The sequence below is a fragment of the Carassius auratus genome, chromosome 13, assembly GCF_003368295.1.
Source record: "Carassius auratus strain Wakin chromosome 13, ASM336829v1, whole genome shotgun sequence".
Classification (NCBI taxonomy): Eukaryota; Metazoa; Chordata; class Actinopteri; order Cypriniformes; family Cyprinidae; genus Carassius; species Carassius auratus.
Window position 1 is genome coordinate 14,116,439 of NC_039255.1, and position 14,989 is coordinate 14,131,427.

General features: G+C 42.9%; 1 protein-coding gene across 2 annotated transcripts; it reads right to left on the bottom strand.

Annotated features, from left to right (window-relative positions):
* Window positions 1-115: 115 nt before the first annotated feature.
* On the bottom strand, window positions 116-14,430 carry LOC113112757 (gamma-synuclein-like). 2 transcript variants are annotated; one of them, XM_026278601.1, is made up of 8 exons: window positions 14,096-14,430; window positions 11,153-11,194; window positions 10,904-11,031; window positions 4,214-4,234; window positions 3,681-3,737; window positions 1,400-3,263; window positions 588-827; window positions 116-452 (listed from the first exon to the last, which is right to left on the bottom strand). In XM_026278601.1, the coding sequence occupies exons 1-5, from the start codon at window positions 14,214-14,216 to the stop codon at window positions 3,681-3,683; spliced, it is 369 nt and encodes a 122-aa protein (XP_026134386.1). In that variant the 5' UTR covers window positions 14,217-14,430; the 3' UTR covers window positions 116-452; window positions 588-827; window positions 1,400-3,263. The 2 variants fall into 2 exon arrangements, with proteins under 2 accessions (XP_026134386.1, XP_026134388.1); XM_026278603.1 differs by lacking the exon at window positions 4,214-4,234 and having other exon boundaries at window positions 14,096-14,415.
* Between the last annotated feature and the right edge of the window lie 559 nt (window positions 14,431-14,989).

Here is a 14,989-nt window from a genome sequence, read left to right on the forward strand (position 1 = left end):
CTTGTGTCAGTTAATTTACTGGGTTAATTGTATTTTGTTCTTTGAACCAAAAAATATGAAGAAAAAAACAACTGATATTATAATTAATGCTCATGTAAGTGGATAAAATGAGACCTTTTTCATTCAGTAAAAAAAACTTCTTTATTCAGTTTTATTCACTCAACATTTATTCAATCACAGTTTTGAAAACAAAAGCATGCTTAATAAACTAAAGGTATGCAAATGCAATAAGCATAATTTCTAGTAGTTGTACATAAGATATTCCAGAGACATCTGTTTAAAATTATTTACATTAGTAACAAATGACTATCTTCTTCTACTGTTGTAGTCCTTGACACTTGGAGATTGTGGTGATGTGAGACAAGCTCTCAGCCAAAGAGAGTTTTCCTAGTTGTCAGAACATCATTTTACACTGAACTCGTTAGCAAGGTCATCCAGTGCATCATTGAAATCTAATCAAACACAAAATATTCAAATATATTATTATACGTGTGCATGGTGGATTTACATTATTGGTAGACTCATCAGGTTTTGACAGTATTTTTTTTTTTGTGACGTGTGTGTGTGTGTATTTGTTTATTACTCACTGCTGTCTCCACCACTGCTGTCTGCTGCTTTGCTGCCTCCAGCATCAGAGGCTCCTCCGCCGCTCTTTTCTTTTGGTTTTTCTGCTTTATTGTCATCAACAAGTCCACCTCCTGACGTTTCCTTTGGTTTCTTGTCCTTCTCCTCGCTACTTGGGGTAAGACCTCCAGTACCCCCGGTCTTATCAGTTTCCGGTTTCTTTGCATTAAGGGTTTCCTTCACTTTTTTTTTAGCTACAGCAGCTAGGGAAATTTAAAAGTAACATTATATAAAAGAAACACATTGCAGTTTATATAATCTTTCATATACAGCTCATCTTTCCCATCATATTTTTTTATTTTTTTTAGATGTTTAAAGAAAAAGCCTTGGACAGCTTTACTAGCCCTGAAGGCTAGTAATGTCATTGCTTTCAGGGAGTGGCATGATTACTGGACTGACTGCATTCTCCATAAACATTTCCTCTAGCTCTTTCAGAGAACAAACAATAGCATAGCAATCAGCGGGATTAAAACGAGTAACTTAAAAGCAGTTCTAACAAGCAACATGGCAATTTGAAAAGGAGGGAAAACAACTTTCTTAATAATATAGGGTTTGTGAAAAAAGATTAGAAATAAATCCATGTAAAAGTCGTTGTCTTCTGTCTTTTTTAAAACTATAGTTAAAAGTTAGATGAAATAATTGTTAGTATACTTTATCCAATATATTTAGGTAAGATACATAAACTACTATGTATATTCTGAGGGTCTCAGAATAAAAAGTATAAGAAGTTTGCGCACAACAGTTTCTCTAAGCTTCTCATGCATAAGAAACTCACCTGCTTTGTCCACAGCCTGGTCGACAAATGAATCTGCTGATTTATTACCCGTAAATTTGGAAAGGAAAGACATGTTTGTAGAGTTCTATGTTGCTGATGTTTCCTAGAGCGTGTGTGCGTGTGTGTGTCTGTGTGTCAGTGTTTTGAGACGGAAGATTCATACGGTTTTAATAGGCTGGTGCTCCATCAAAGTATGTCTGGGATGTGTGTTCCTATTGGCTACTTCAGCTTGTGTGGAGTAGAAAGATGTCAACTGAAAGAACCGCAAGCTTGCTTGACTGGTTTAACTGGTTTCCTTTATCAGTCATCAGTCAAGGTTTCAGTGTAACTAATAATTTGTTAAACATGAGCATATAGTTATTTAATTATGTAATTTAATGTTTCATTCTATGTTATTTTATTGTTTAGTGATAGCTTGAAGGTATGCAGGGTTAATAGTCCTTTTGAATCTTGTCCTATTTGATTTTACAGTTATATTATATTTTTACTGTTTTACTGCAGGGTTTTGATTGTTGTCGTGATTTTGTTAGGGACATTTCTGAAATCAGTTGCATTGTTTATGTTTTGGTTTAAATGTCTTTCCTCTGAGCAAGAGGAAGATAATGAGATGATAGACTTCTCTGCCTCCTCCCATCGCTGGAATGTGGGGAAAAAGCTAAATAACTCTCATTTTAAACTCTGATTACGCATGGAGACCAACAAATCTTCATAAACGTTGACATTCTGCCAGAGGCATAGTGCTTTTCGTTGGTATTGTTATGGCCATATTTATGAATGTGGTAAAGTTTTTGTTGTTGAGATACATATTAAATTCGATTTTTGGGTGAGGGGAAGAGCAGGAGGGGTGTTTTAATCTCAAGGGTGTGCGTCTCTTGATGCTTTCAATTTTCTTAAATTAGTTTTCAGTTTCACTGAATTAAGGTAGTGTTTGACCTGCCTCTTTCTTTAGCAACATTCTGTTCTACAAAAAAACATACGAATAAAAAATGAGAATAGATTTATCTTTCACAAAACTGAATTTATTACAGACGGAATATATATAAAAAAGGAAAAACATCTGCTTTTAGACTTCAAGGGAAACAATGAGTGAGGTAAACTAATATGATCAGTTAAAGTGAAGTTGTGAGGCAGCATGCATTGCTTCCACAAAAAAAATAATGTAACCTAGCAGCTGCTTTAAAATCCTTTGCAGATTTTGTGAGTTGGTTATGATGGCTGCTATAGCAAACTTTACTAAAACCCCATCACTTTATAACCACACTTTACTGGAACTGATTTAACCCGCTATCTTCATGCTTCACAGACATCAATTTCCCTCTTCTTTGGGTTTGGATCTGTGATTTTCTACTCCTTGTTTCAAATATCGTCACAGATACTACATTGAGTGTATTTGGACTGGAATATTTGAAATATTTTCTCACACTGATTGTGTACAATCATCATCCATCTGATCTCTTCATGTTGGGTGGAGGAAAACTAGTTTTAGGGCAGGTGAGAAAGACAGACCTTGCCTATATTAAAATGTCCAAATCACAAGCACATGCATGTAATATTTGCGCATATTTAATGACCCACACTGCTCAGTATATGTGAATATTGCATAGCTAAATAATAGTGTTGTTACGTGAGCATTTTTTTTATTACATGTAGGAAAGTGGTAAATTGAGTTAAGCAGATTTGTAGTTTGTGAGGACAGAGCAAGAGAGGCAGGTGGGATTCTTTTAAGTTAGTTAAGTTGAATATTATTTAGCGTCCATCAGAGGTTTAGTATGATAATATTCAGCCATGGCCCACAGCAGCTAATGAACTCTCTCTTCTTAATCAAGAAGCAGAGCAGCACAGGGGCGTTCAGTGTGACATCTCCCTGAAACAGAACAGAATGATGGTTATGTTGGTTCAGAGCCTATACTGTGTAGATGATTCTTCAAAAATTGAAAATTTTATTTTAAAAACAACTTGCTAACTTACTACACATGAAACCCTAAGGCATGTTTTAAAGCCTGTTTGAGCACTGTTTGGAAGCACATCTGCTGTGTTGTAATAGGCTGTTGACATAAAACCTGTCTAGTAAGACTATAAACTACATGAACTACTGAATGTTACAGGACCCTGAGATCTTCTTGTCAAATGACTGCCCTGAATAAGTTAATTCAAAAGATAATTAAATAATTATTGGATTTTGTTCAGTTTTTGAAGAAAGTCACAAAGGTTGTGCTATTTTGCTGTAAATTTGTGTAGAATAGAAAATCCCATCTCATGTACAACTCATGTGGTCCTTCACCTACTGCCCAGCGTCTGTAGGCTTCTCTACATCTCCCTCCTGCTTCGTCAGGTCCCCCTGGAGGCAGAAACACATCCATACACCTCAGCTGTGGACCATTCTTTATCACTGTTCATCATATTTTCACCTTAAAAACACTAATATCATTTTAAAATTATGAACTACATGTATTTTTTAATTATTACTCTCTGGAAGATTCCAGATGTTCATTAATGATTTTGTTGCTGCACATTGACTGAAAATGGTTGCATGGTTATGGCTCGTTTCTTCATGAGATTTTAAATGAATAAAAAAAATTTTGGAACTCTAATGAAAGGAACTGGGATGCATTTTTAAAAATGCAGATCAATATTTTGAAAGCAGAAATGAGTTATGAACAAAAAACGTATATATGAAAATATAAAATAGATATTGATAATTTGATGTATTAAAATGAAGAGATTTTAGTTTGTATTAATAATGGCTTTGAGGTAAATGTGATAATTCAGCATGCTTTTATTGCATGCGTGCATTTATTGAGTTTCTGAAAGCACCTTAATGTTCTCCAGCTCATCCTGTCCATTATTGGGTAAGAAAGAAAAGCATGAGCGTCATATCAAATAGACCAACTTTATGACTGAACAGTAGATTAATACATTTATTATGTATAGGCTATATGACTCTCTTCTTTCAGATGAATACAAATGGAGTTTTTTATATATATATATATATATATATATATATATATATATATATATATATATATATATATAAAATGTCCTGGCTCTTCCAAGATTTATAATGGCAGTGAATGGGGGTAGAGGTTTTGAATCCCACAAAAGTGCATCCATCCATCATAAAAAGTACTCCACACTGTTCTGGGGGGTTGATAAAAGGCCTTCTTGAAGCTAAGCGATGCATTTTTGTATAAAATATGAACTGTAATTTGTAACTTCTGCTAACTGTCATACGCTTGTTCACTAGAGTGGTGTTCAAGCGGATGATGAAGGCATAGTGTTTCTCGAGGGAACAGTTTCCAGCTCAAGAATGCCACTGGTCTACGGTCTCCATCCACTTTCTGCATTAACTCCAGTCTTAATGTCCTGAACTAACATTAAACATCTAACTACCCACAACCTGACTCCAAAAGCATCTGTTTGCAGGATTAACTATTTCTGGAAATCCGGGCTCAGCTAAACAGAGTCTCAGAAATGCTGCCTCTCATAAGTCCTGGAAAGCTTGCTCACATTGCTCCGTCCAGACCAGCTGTTTGGCAACTGTGGCTCTTGTGAGATCTGTGAGCACAGAGGCCCTGGCAGAAAAGTTAGGTATAAATCTGCCATCCCACCAAGACTAGGAAAGATCTCACCTGTTTCTTAGTGGTAGAAGGATAGTAACTTGGGATGCCCTCTATTTTCTCCAGCTGTGGGCAAATTGCTCCTCCAATCCCAAATCTCTATTGTACACTTCTTCAGTCGATGGTAAGACCTGCTGCCTTAATTCTCCCTAGGACTTGCCTCAGATGTTGACAATGGTTTTCCCCAGGTCTGACTGTAAATGAACACATCGTCCAGATAACTGTAGGCTGCAGTAAACTCCCTGGTGCTTTGCAGGATCTGATCCATTAAACGTTGGAAAGTCGCTGGCGCCCCCTGCAGGCCAAACGGCATAACCCAGAAATAGTATTGTAATGACCCGAAAGTCAGCACTGACAGCCAGGTGCATTATGGGTATTTGTTTAGCGTTCAATTATGGGTTATTTAAGCAAGATGGTTGAGTTCTAATATTAGTAATGTTATACATGTTCATGTCTAAGTTAATTGGAGTTGATTTGGGTTCATTTACTGCCATGTTATAAAAAAGGATGACTGTCACCGTCATGGAGAGAGATGTGTTGAGGAGTGACTTGTGATATGGCCTTGCCTGTGCAGTTTGTTGATTGTGTTCTGAATTAAAGAGTAACAGACACTTATTGCCTCCTGTTGGCTGGTTTGTTAATAACTCTGCTCACAGAGACACTCACGGTCGTGCGATGTATGGGACGCGAGTGCTCGCTCTGCCCGCTGGTGAAGATAAGTTGCGACGTATAGACGCTAGCACCCTGCTAGCCGTTAGATTAAAAACAAACAGTCTAGCTTAGCTCTAGTCAGCCCACGGTAATAGAACAACTACAAGTTGTTACACTGGTGTCAGAAGTGGGATTTAGGCCGTTTAGAAGACGCAGATATGGAGCGAAGTATAGGCGAAATAGAGCGTGCTCTCAGAGAGAACCGAATCACGTTGGAGCGCTTGACAAATGAGTCAACGCGGAGAAGGGCTCCGTACTGGCCTGATGGCGCCAGCGTTCCCCGGACTGTGCATCGCTCTCCTTTGCATGGGCAGAATGAACCTTCGACTGTCACACCAATGCACCAAATTAGTGTCCAGTCTAGCCTCCTTCCACGATACAGCGGGTTGACGCCCCTGGAGCCCTACCTGGCCCAGGTCGATCTGGCTGCTCTCCACGATGGATGGACCCGCGAGGAGACTGCCACTCACTTGGCCCTCGCCCTGGAGGGTCCTGCACTTCAGGTCCTCAGCGATCTGTCTCCCGAAGAGCGGCGTGATATCCAGGCCCTCACCGCTGCCCTTAACAGCCGCTTCGGGCAGAGAACTTCTGCAGAGCAGAGCAGGGAAGAGCTTACTAACCGACGTCGACGTGAAGGAGAGAGTGTGGGTGCATTCGCCGCTGACATACGGGTCCATACTCGGAAAGGCTACCCTACCTTCCCAGCCACAGCGAGGGAAGAGCTGAGCCTCCACGCTTTCCTGCGGGGCCTGACACCTGAGCGCCTACGTCAGCATGTCCGTTTGTCATCACCCCAAGACCTGAGTGAGGCACTGAGAGAGGCTGAGCGAGCTGAGGAGGTGCTGCAGGCTGGGCCGACAACAGGTCGATCTCAACTACAGCGCCAGCTGACGAGAGCAGCAGAACAAGAGCTTGACGGAGTTCAGCCTCAGGAGGAGGAGGTCAGCCGGGTTCAACCAGTGACCCCCCGACGGAGGTCGAAACTAGACCGCTGCTACCGCTGTGGAGAGCCGGGGCACTTCGCCAGGGACTGCCCTGCCCCGAGTCCCCGGCCCCGGGCAACATCACCCCCGGGAAACGACCTTGGAGTGAGGCAGTGAGGGGACCCTCACCCCGTTCTTTGGCACCCCTCCACAATGACTGCCCTGTTGTGGGGCGCTGTGGGCTTATCAGAGGATTGTACCTTGACTGTGTTATTGACGGACAGCCCTGCAGTGCCCTGGTGGATACGGGGTCCACCATTTGCTTATTACAAAAAGGATTGTTGCCAGGGACAGCCGGTCCTCTTCCAGGGGACTGGACCCCCACCAATACCGAACTCCTCACCGTCACGGGTGAAAAGACAGTAATGCCTGGGAAGAAGTTGTTGTCTGTATCGGTGGGGATGAGCCAGACAAGCCATGAGTTCTGGCTCGCCGACATCAGAGATGAGTGCATTGTTGGTTTGGACTTGTTAGCCCACTGGGGAGCATGTGTCAGTGTGCAAGGACTGTGGCAGTTTAAGGTGATGCCCTTTGGGCTGTGTAATGCCCCAGCCACCTTTGAGAGGCTTATGGAGCGGGTCCTTAAAGACATTCCCCGTACCCGCTGTGTGGTCTATTTGGATGATCTGTTAGTCCATGCCAGAGACTTTGACCACGCTGTCCACAATTTAAGGGAGGTTCTGACAGCCATCCGTAATGCTGGGCTGCGGTTGAACCCGGCCAAGTGTAACTTGCTCACCCGCCAAACGCAGTTCCTGGGTCACGTTGTTAGTGAGAGCGGAGTGGCCACCGACCCAACAAAGGTGGCCACAGTGAGGGACTGGCCCCCACCAACCAACCTCACTGAGTTGCGGAGTTTCTTAGGCCTGGCCTCCTATTATAGAAGGTATGTCAGAGACTTTGCCACCATCGCCAGCCCCTTACATCAGCTGACAAATAAGGGACGGCGATTTGGGTGGTCCGAGGACTGTGCGGCAGCCTTCCACCAGCTAAAAGCCGCTCTTATAGATGCTCCTGTTTTGGCCTACCCTGATCCCAACAAACCTTTCCTGGTGGACACTGATGCCAGCAACGTGGGGGTTGGCGCCATACTCTCCCAGAAGGGGGAGACTGGAGAGCGAGTGGTGGCCTATTATAGCTGCAGCCTCAGTCGTTCTGAAAGAAACTACTGTGTCACCCGGCGGGAGTTGTTAGCTGTGGTCCTGGCAGTCCGTCACTTCAGGCCCTACCTCTTGGGCACCAGGTTCACACTGAGGACCGACCACGCTAGCCTCACCTGGATGCTGAACTTCCGCCAACCAGAGGGTCAGGTGGCAAGGTGGCTGGAGATCCTCCAAGAGTATGACTTCGAGGTTCAGCACCGACCAGGGCGGCAGCATGCCAACGCTGATGCCCTCTCCAGACGTCCATGCCTTGCTGATGAATGTCGGTATTGTGCTCGTCAGGAAGAACGAGATCTGGGCCCATCGTCGGCAGCCACCGAGCCGGGTGGCAGTGATGGAGACGGAGGGCCATTCACCATCGAGCAGCTGAGACAACAGCAGGCAAATGACCAAGTTCTGGTGAAGGTGAAGGGTTGGCTGGAGGCTCGAGCACGTCCGGACTGGCCAGCGGTGTCCTCACAGGGGCCTGAGATCAAATCACTTCATGCTCAGTGGGGCAGCCTGGAGCTCCACGATGACGTGATCTACAGGCGGTGGCAGGCACCCAGGGGGGGAGTTGACCATCTCCAACTTCTAGTTCCCCACGCTCTGCGGCCAGAAGTCCTCCATTGGGTTCATGGGGCAGCTGGAGCTGGCCATTTCGGGAACTCCAAAACAGTGCGGCGGCTGCGGCAGCGGTTCTACTGGCCGGGGTGTCGGCAGGATGCAGAGCTACATGTTCACTGCTGCGATGTCTGCACGGCGCAGAAGGGACCCAGCCAACGCTCTCACGCACCGTTGCAGCAGTACCTAGTAGGGGCACCCATGGAGAGGATCGGAGTGGATATCTTGGGACCATTTCCCATCACAGAGGCCGGCAACCGCTTTGTCCTGGTAGCTATGGACTATTTTACAAAGTGGCCTGAAGCATATGCGGTGCCGGATCAGAGTGCTTCCACATCGGCACAGCGACTAGTGGATGAGATGTTTGCCCGTTTCGGGGTGCCGGACGAACTTCACAGTGACCAGGGGCGGAACTTTGAAAGTCGGTTGTTCAGTGAGGTGTGTCAGCGGCTGGGGGTAAAGAAAACAAGAACCACTCCCCTCCACCCTCAAAGCGATGGACTGGTTGAGCGGTTCAACCGCACCCTGGCCACCCAACTTGCCATCTTGACTAGTCAGCATCAGAGAGACTGGGACCAGCATCTGCCCCTGGTCCTGTGGGCATATAGGACAGCAGTGCAGGAGTCAAGTCAGTGCACGCCGGCAGCGCTGATGTTTGGAAGGGAGCTCCGCACGCCGGTGGACTTGGTGTTCGGGTCGCCTCCCGAGCCGGAGATTGTTGGTGGACCAGAACTGGACTACTTCCGGCGATTAAAGGAGCGTCTGGGCACAGTCCATCAACTGGCCAGAGAGGCTCTAGAGGACGCTGGAGCCCGCCAGAAGCGGGCGTACGATACCCGGGCCCACGGGCCTACCCTTAAGCCAGGGGACAGAGTGTGGGTGTTCTGCCCCCAAAGGAAGCGCGGGTTGTCACCCAAACTGACTCATCATTGGCAGGGACCTGGAGAGATTCTAAATCAAATTTCGGAGGTGGTTTTCCGGGTCCGAATGCCTGGACGGGGTAGGCGGGTGGTGCTTCACAAGGATCGGTTGGCACCGTACCACCCACTGGCCCCAGAACAAGAGAATGGTGGAGGCCAGGGAGGCTCCCCACCATCCACTCCCAGCGCTGCAACGGACAATAACGGACTCAGGGTTGAGCCTGGCGCTGGGGGTAAAACATCCGAGAGGCCGAAGCGTGTTCGACGTTGGCCAGGACATTTGTTAGATTTTGTTGTGGGAGAATAGGGTTGTGGGGACACTAACCCTCTTGGGGGGGGGGCTATGTAATGACCCGAAAGTCAGCACTGACAGCCAGGTGCATTATGGGTATTTGTTTAGCGTTCAATTATGGGTTATTTAAGCAAGATGGTTGAGTTCTAATATTAGTAATGTTATACATGTTCATGTCTAAGTTAATTGGAGTTGATTTGGGTTCATTTACTGCCATGTTATAAAAAAGGATGACTGTCACCGTCATGGAGAGAGATGTGTTGAGGAGTGACTTGTGATATGGCCTTGCCTGTGCAGTTTGTTGATTGTGTTCTGAATTAAAGAGTAACAGACACTTATTGCCTCCTGTTGGCTGGTTTGTTAATAACTCTGCTCACAGAGACACTCACGGTCGTGCGATGTATGGGACGCGAGTGCTCGCTCTGCCCGCTGGTGAAGATAAGTTGCGACGTATAGACGCTAGCACCCTGCTAGCCGTTAGATTAAAAACAAACAGTCTAGCTTAGCTCTAGTCAGCCCACGGTAATAGAACAACTACAAGTTGTTACAGTATAGTACAAAAGGGATTTTGAAAGCTGTCAATTCTTTGGCTCTGGCAAAAAAAAAAAAAACTTGCCAGTACCCCTTGCATAAACCCACAGTCAGCTATGTCCCCAGGGATAGTCATATTAATGCTCAACCTGCCTACTCTCGTTTTGTACTTCTAATTCATGACTGGTATTTTGTTTTTCTCTCCTCTGGACTTCCACATTCGTCACATCTCACCCGAGCTTACGCTACGCCTACGTCCTAAATCAACTGTAGGAATGCCTCTCTCTCGTGAACATGCCTATGATAGTTGGTGGAAGCTACGGTTATGTTTTAAATATGGATATTTTTCTTGGACAAACACACTTCCCTTCAGAAGGCCTTTATTAACCCGCCAGAGCTAGCTGGAGTAAATTTGATGATGGATGGATGGACTTTATTTTGCTTCGCAACCTTGTCCACCATTAACTGCCATCATAAAGCTTGGAAGAGCCAGGACATTTTAATATATAACTCTGATTGTATTAATCTGAAAGGAGAAAGTCATATACACCTAGGATGGCTTGAGGGTGAGTAAATACAGTGCACCTAAAGACACCAATTCAAATGAACAGCAATGTTTCAGTTTTTATCAGTATTTCTGGTTAATTTGACCAATTATTAGCCTTGTACAAATTGATTCCTCACCTGTTTGACGAGACCAGTGGATGCGACCACACTTTCCAGCCCCTCCACCACCTTCTCTGACGTCTGATTGGCTCCAGCCACGGCAGTCTCACTCATAAGATTCGCCTGCTCAGTTGTTTTGTGGGCAACTACGGCAGAAAAAGAAGTGTCCTTATGTTTTGATTTGAGACTTTCCATAGATCAGGGTATTTAGGAAAATGACGTTGAGTGTTTTGTTTAGTTAAGAACTGTTTCTATTAATTCTTTTACCTGTGTTTACACTTGTCACAACACCTTCCTTCGTCTTTGTGCCTGTCAGAAAAAGAAAAAAAGTTTATTACAAAGTTAAAATAATATCACGTAAGTATTACCTCAGCTAAAAATGTGATCATCTACCACCCTCATGTCATTCCAGACCTGTATGACTTTTTCTTTGGAACACAAAATAATATTTTTTACAACAAAAGTCTAAGGCAACATGTACAACAAATACAGAGACATTTCTTCAAACTTCATTTGTGTTCTGCAGAAGAATGCAAATCATACAGGTTTGGTATACTATCCCTTTAAGCTCTCAGACATTTGCTTCTGTGAATGCTAACCCTTTTTTCCCAACCGTGTACCTAATTTCATCTTATTTTTAGACAGATGTCTGATCCTTGATTGATGCTTTCAGCTCTGGTTCCTGTTCTGTCCTGGGATCCATACACTTAGTCTGCTGTGCAAAGTCTCCTCTGGCAGTTCAGCTAAAGGTCCAGCTTTTTCTAGTACCCAAGAGACCCTATAAAATCATGTCAGGTAAATGCTGATTGGCTTCACTAAGTGCTATTAAGCATTACAGATGGAGAAACATCCTTTCTACTGAGACTCTTCCTATATGTTAACAGTTGAAAATCCCACTTCGCCTCTTAAAGGCCATAGCATCTCTTGTACTGAATCTGCGTTGCACAAATGGCCTGTAGAACAAGCTTAAGCTCTTTCCCAGAACCTTTGAGCCCACAGCAATGTGTCTGTGAAAGTCACCCCTGCTTCTAAACATGTGCACGCACAGCACAACAAATACACCCCTCAAGAGACGCGACATTGTCCTTGTTGTTCCGGACAAAGAGCTGATTTACTATCAAGACATCCACATATTTCAGTGCTTAGCCTCTGCTTGCAACACAAACACAAGCCTGAAATCTTGTATTATTTATAATATAATCAATAAAGATTGAGTGTATTGCTGTCACCTGGCCACTGCTGCAATATGATGTCACTTCCACAGCATCTAATATAATGTGACAAAGCATACAACGTCTCTTCTGCTGCAGCTTGCTGCTGCGATTAAGAGGAGGATACTGTGATATACTAAATATAGTTGAGCATAGATTACAGAGGAAGATATTAGATACAACTGAGATGTTGTTTCTTAATCATGTAAAACAAAGATGACACAGCACTTTTTCAGATAATAATGCTAATATATAATAATTGAATCACACTTTAATGCCTTGTATCCTCATTTGTATTCCATTCTTAAATCTGAATTACATCACCTCTCTCTCTATAGTACAATCCCAATGCTTTAATTCCTGATCCATAAGAGACTTAATGGAATTATGTATTAAAAATAATTAAGCTGGACTGTGCTCACACAGTTCTGTAATGAAATTGGTGTTATATAATGCAACAGAAATTAAAGTGACTCCGCTGAGCTCAGTCTGGTCTACAGAAGGGCTCCAAATGTCTGAGACCACCAGTTAAAATTCATCTTGATTTTTTTAAAATCATAATTTTAGTTATATTTTTGTTTCATATGCAGTATCATAATAATTTGATCGAAAAATTAACACAACATTTGCTTTATTGATAGCAGCACTCGAGCATCATGAGCTCCACAAGTTTGTGTCAAATCTGATGATCATGTTCTCCAGCATGATCTAAAAAAGCATTTTCAGTGGAAGATCATTTGACTGTCTTTACAAAGAGTCACATGATCAGTAGTGCAGAATCTCTATTTTATTTATTAATTCTACATATATATGTATTTGTGTACATAGATGTGTATTTGTTGGCAATTTGTCTCATTTCAGTGCAAAGGGACCTCAATTTTCTTTGAGAGGCTTGAGATTTCTCTTAGTGAAGTAAACTGTCTGTGTGGTGCAGAGGAAAGCTTGTACCTCTAGCTGTAACACACCCAAACACACTCTGTCTCACAAACACAAGCTCCTGTGACTGGTGTGTACACACACTGAGAGCCATTACAATCATCAAAGATTGTGTATTGACCCGGGCAGACCATGGTCTCTGAGGACCGTGAGGTGAAGTGGACTGGATGGGAATGGGATTACAGTACTGTGTGCTCCTGTCAGCACTCAACACAACCAGGAAGAAATTATGTATTACACACAATGCTTGTGCCAAAAGTCATGTACAAGATGGAATATTTTACAATAACCTCACTGTACTGTAAATTGTTACCCATATTTCATATCAGTGTAATTAGCCCTACAATATAGCAGTTACAATGTAAAAAAGATGTTCAGCAAATTTAGGAATACTTATGTAATCAGACTGCAATATCAATATCAACAATACAGAATGATAACTAGTGTATCTTATAGTTTACAAATTCTTTTAATATGCAATATAAATGGAGTACAATCAGGCTTTTCTCTTCATAATGTATCTGCCACTGACTGCTCATCGATTGATTGCATCCTGAAGTTATTGAAAACACAAAGTGCTTCCTTTCTCCTTCTTGTCCTTTCCCTTCTGTCTTTCATTATCTCTTTCAATCTTCCTCCTCCATTCATTACCCATTCCTGACAGTAGCAATCAGGAGTAAATAACCATGGTACTATTTACCATGTAAGCTGTCTGGCAGTGTTGATTCCAGCTGAATCTAGGCGAATTAATTTTTCTTCACTTACTTTCAGTGATGAAGCACAGCAGTCAAATGTAATAATGGGCTCATGCCACACATTTATCTTCATTGCCCTGGTTTTAATCTGCAGGACTCTTATCATCATTTGCTAATAATTCAGTTATCTAAAACTGAAAGTGATATTTTGTTTACATAATGAATTATATTACAACATATTAAAGATTTAAATTGCCTTTAAATAAGTTTTTTTGTTATTGCAATTGGTTTGTAAATTTGTAATTGGCATTGTTTTTAATTATGAAAATGGCACGCCATGTTCTCCTCTCAGTTGAATTTGTACATACCTACATACATGACCCCTTCTTTGGTTTTGGAAGCTGCCTCCTCCACCCCGGCCTTGGTTTTTTCGGCGGCAGTCACCACTCCCTCCTTAGCCATGGAGAATCCCTTCTTCAGCGCATCCATCCTAGAGCTCGGATCAGGGCTTTATGTCCTTTAACTGGAAGTGACTCTCGTCTTATGACTAGTGAATGGAGCTGTGTGTGCTCTGACTGCCAGGGTGGTAAGTGTGTTTGCCAGAGTGTGTGTGCGCAGCTCCTTTGAGAGTGGGATGGGCACTCAGTGTTCAGACAGTTCGGGACACCCTTTTGACGAGAAATGGATTCCACAAGAAGAAAGCTTTTTCAGTTTGGCCTGATCTCTAGCCACCCATAATAAATGAGATTCACATACTGGAAGATTAAATTGTTAATGATCAAATGCAGAATCAGAGCACGGCTTCATAAAACTATTAAACAACCTAGTCTCATTGCCATTCTTTTAAGCTTAAGTTTTTCATTTAAGATTTAGGCTTATTTTATTTTATCTTAATTTCACTTTTAATCGTTTTAGTTAACACTGATTCCTAGTCTATTTGAAATCATTATAATTAAATTTAATTCTACATTTATTTGTAGCTAGATTAAGTGTATTCAAATATGCATATTTTACATGTGCATATTTTAATTTTAAAATGTGCAAGCTGCATTGCACCGACTTCTGCATCAGTGGCAGCACTCCTCAGACTCACAAAGCCTGTCATATTCATCAAATAATCATTTCAGTCTGACATGAGTGTATAAACTAGGGGTGGCGGACCCCGGTCCCGAAGAGCCGCAGCCCTGCAGAGTTCAGCTCCAACCCTAACTAAAACTCACCTGCCTGTAGCTTTCTAATAACCCTTCAGTCCTTGATTAATT

What these genes read in the sequence shown, in the direction of transcription:
- LOC113112757 (XM_026278601.1), bottom strand. Translation starts at nt 14,216, where the DNA reads ATGGATGCGCTGAAGAAGGGATTCTCCATGGCTAAGGAGGGAGTGGTG. An exon ending in TGTGACAAGTGTAAACACAG is followed by an intron (nt 11,032 to 11,152) that starts GTAAAAGAATTA and finishes TTTCTGCCGTAG; the next exon opens with TTGCCCACAAAACAACTGAG. An exon ending in ATGAGCTGGAGAACATTAAG is followed by an intron (nt 3,738 to 4,213) that starts GTGCTTTCAGAA and finishes TTCTGCCTCCAG; the next exon opens with GGGGACCTGACGAAGCAGGA.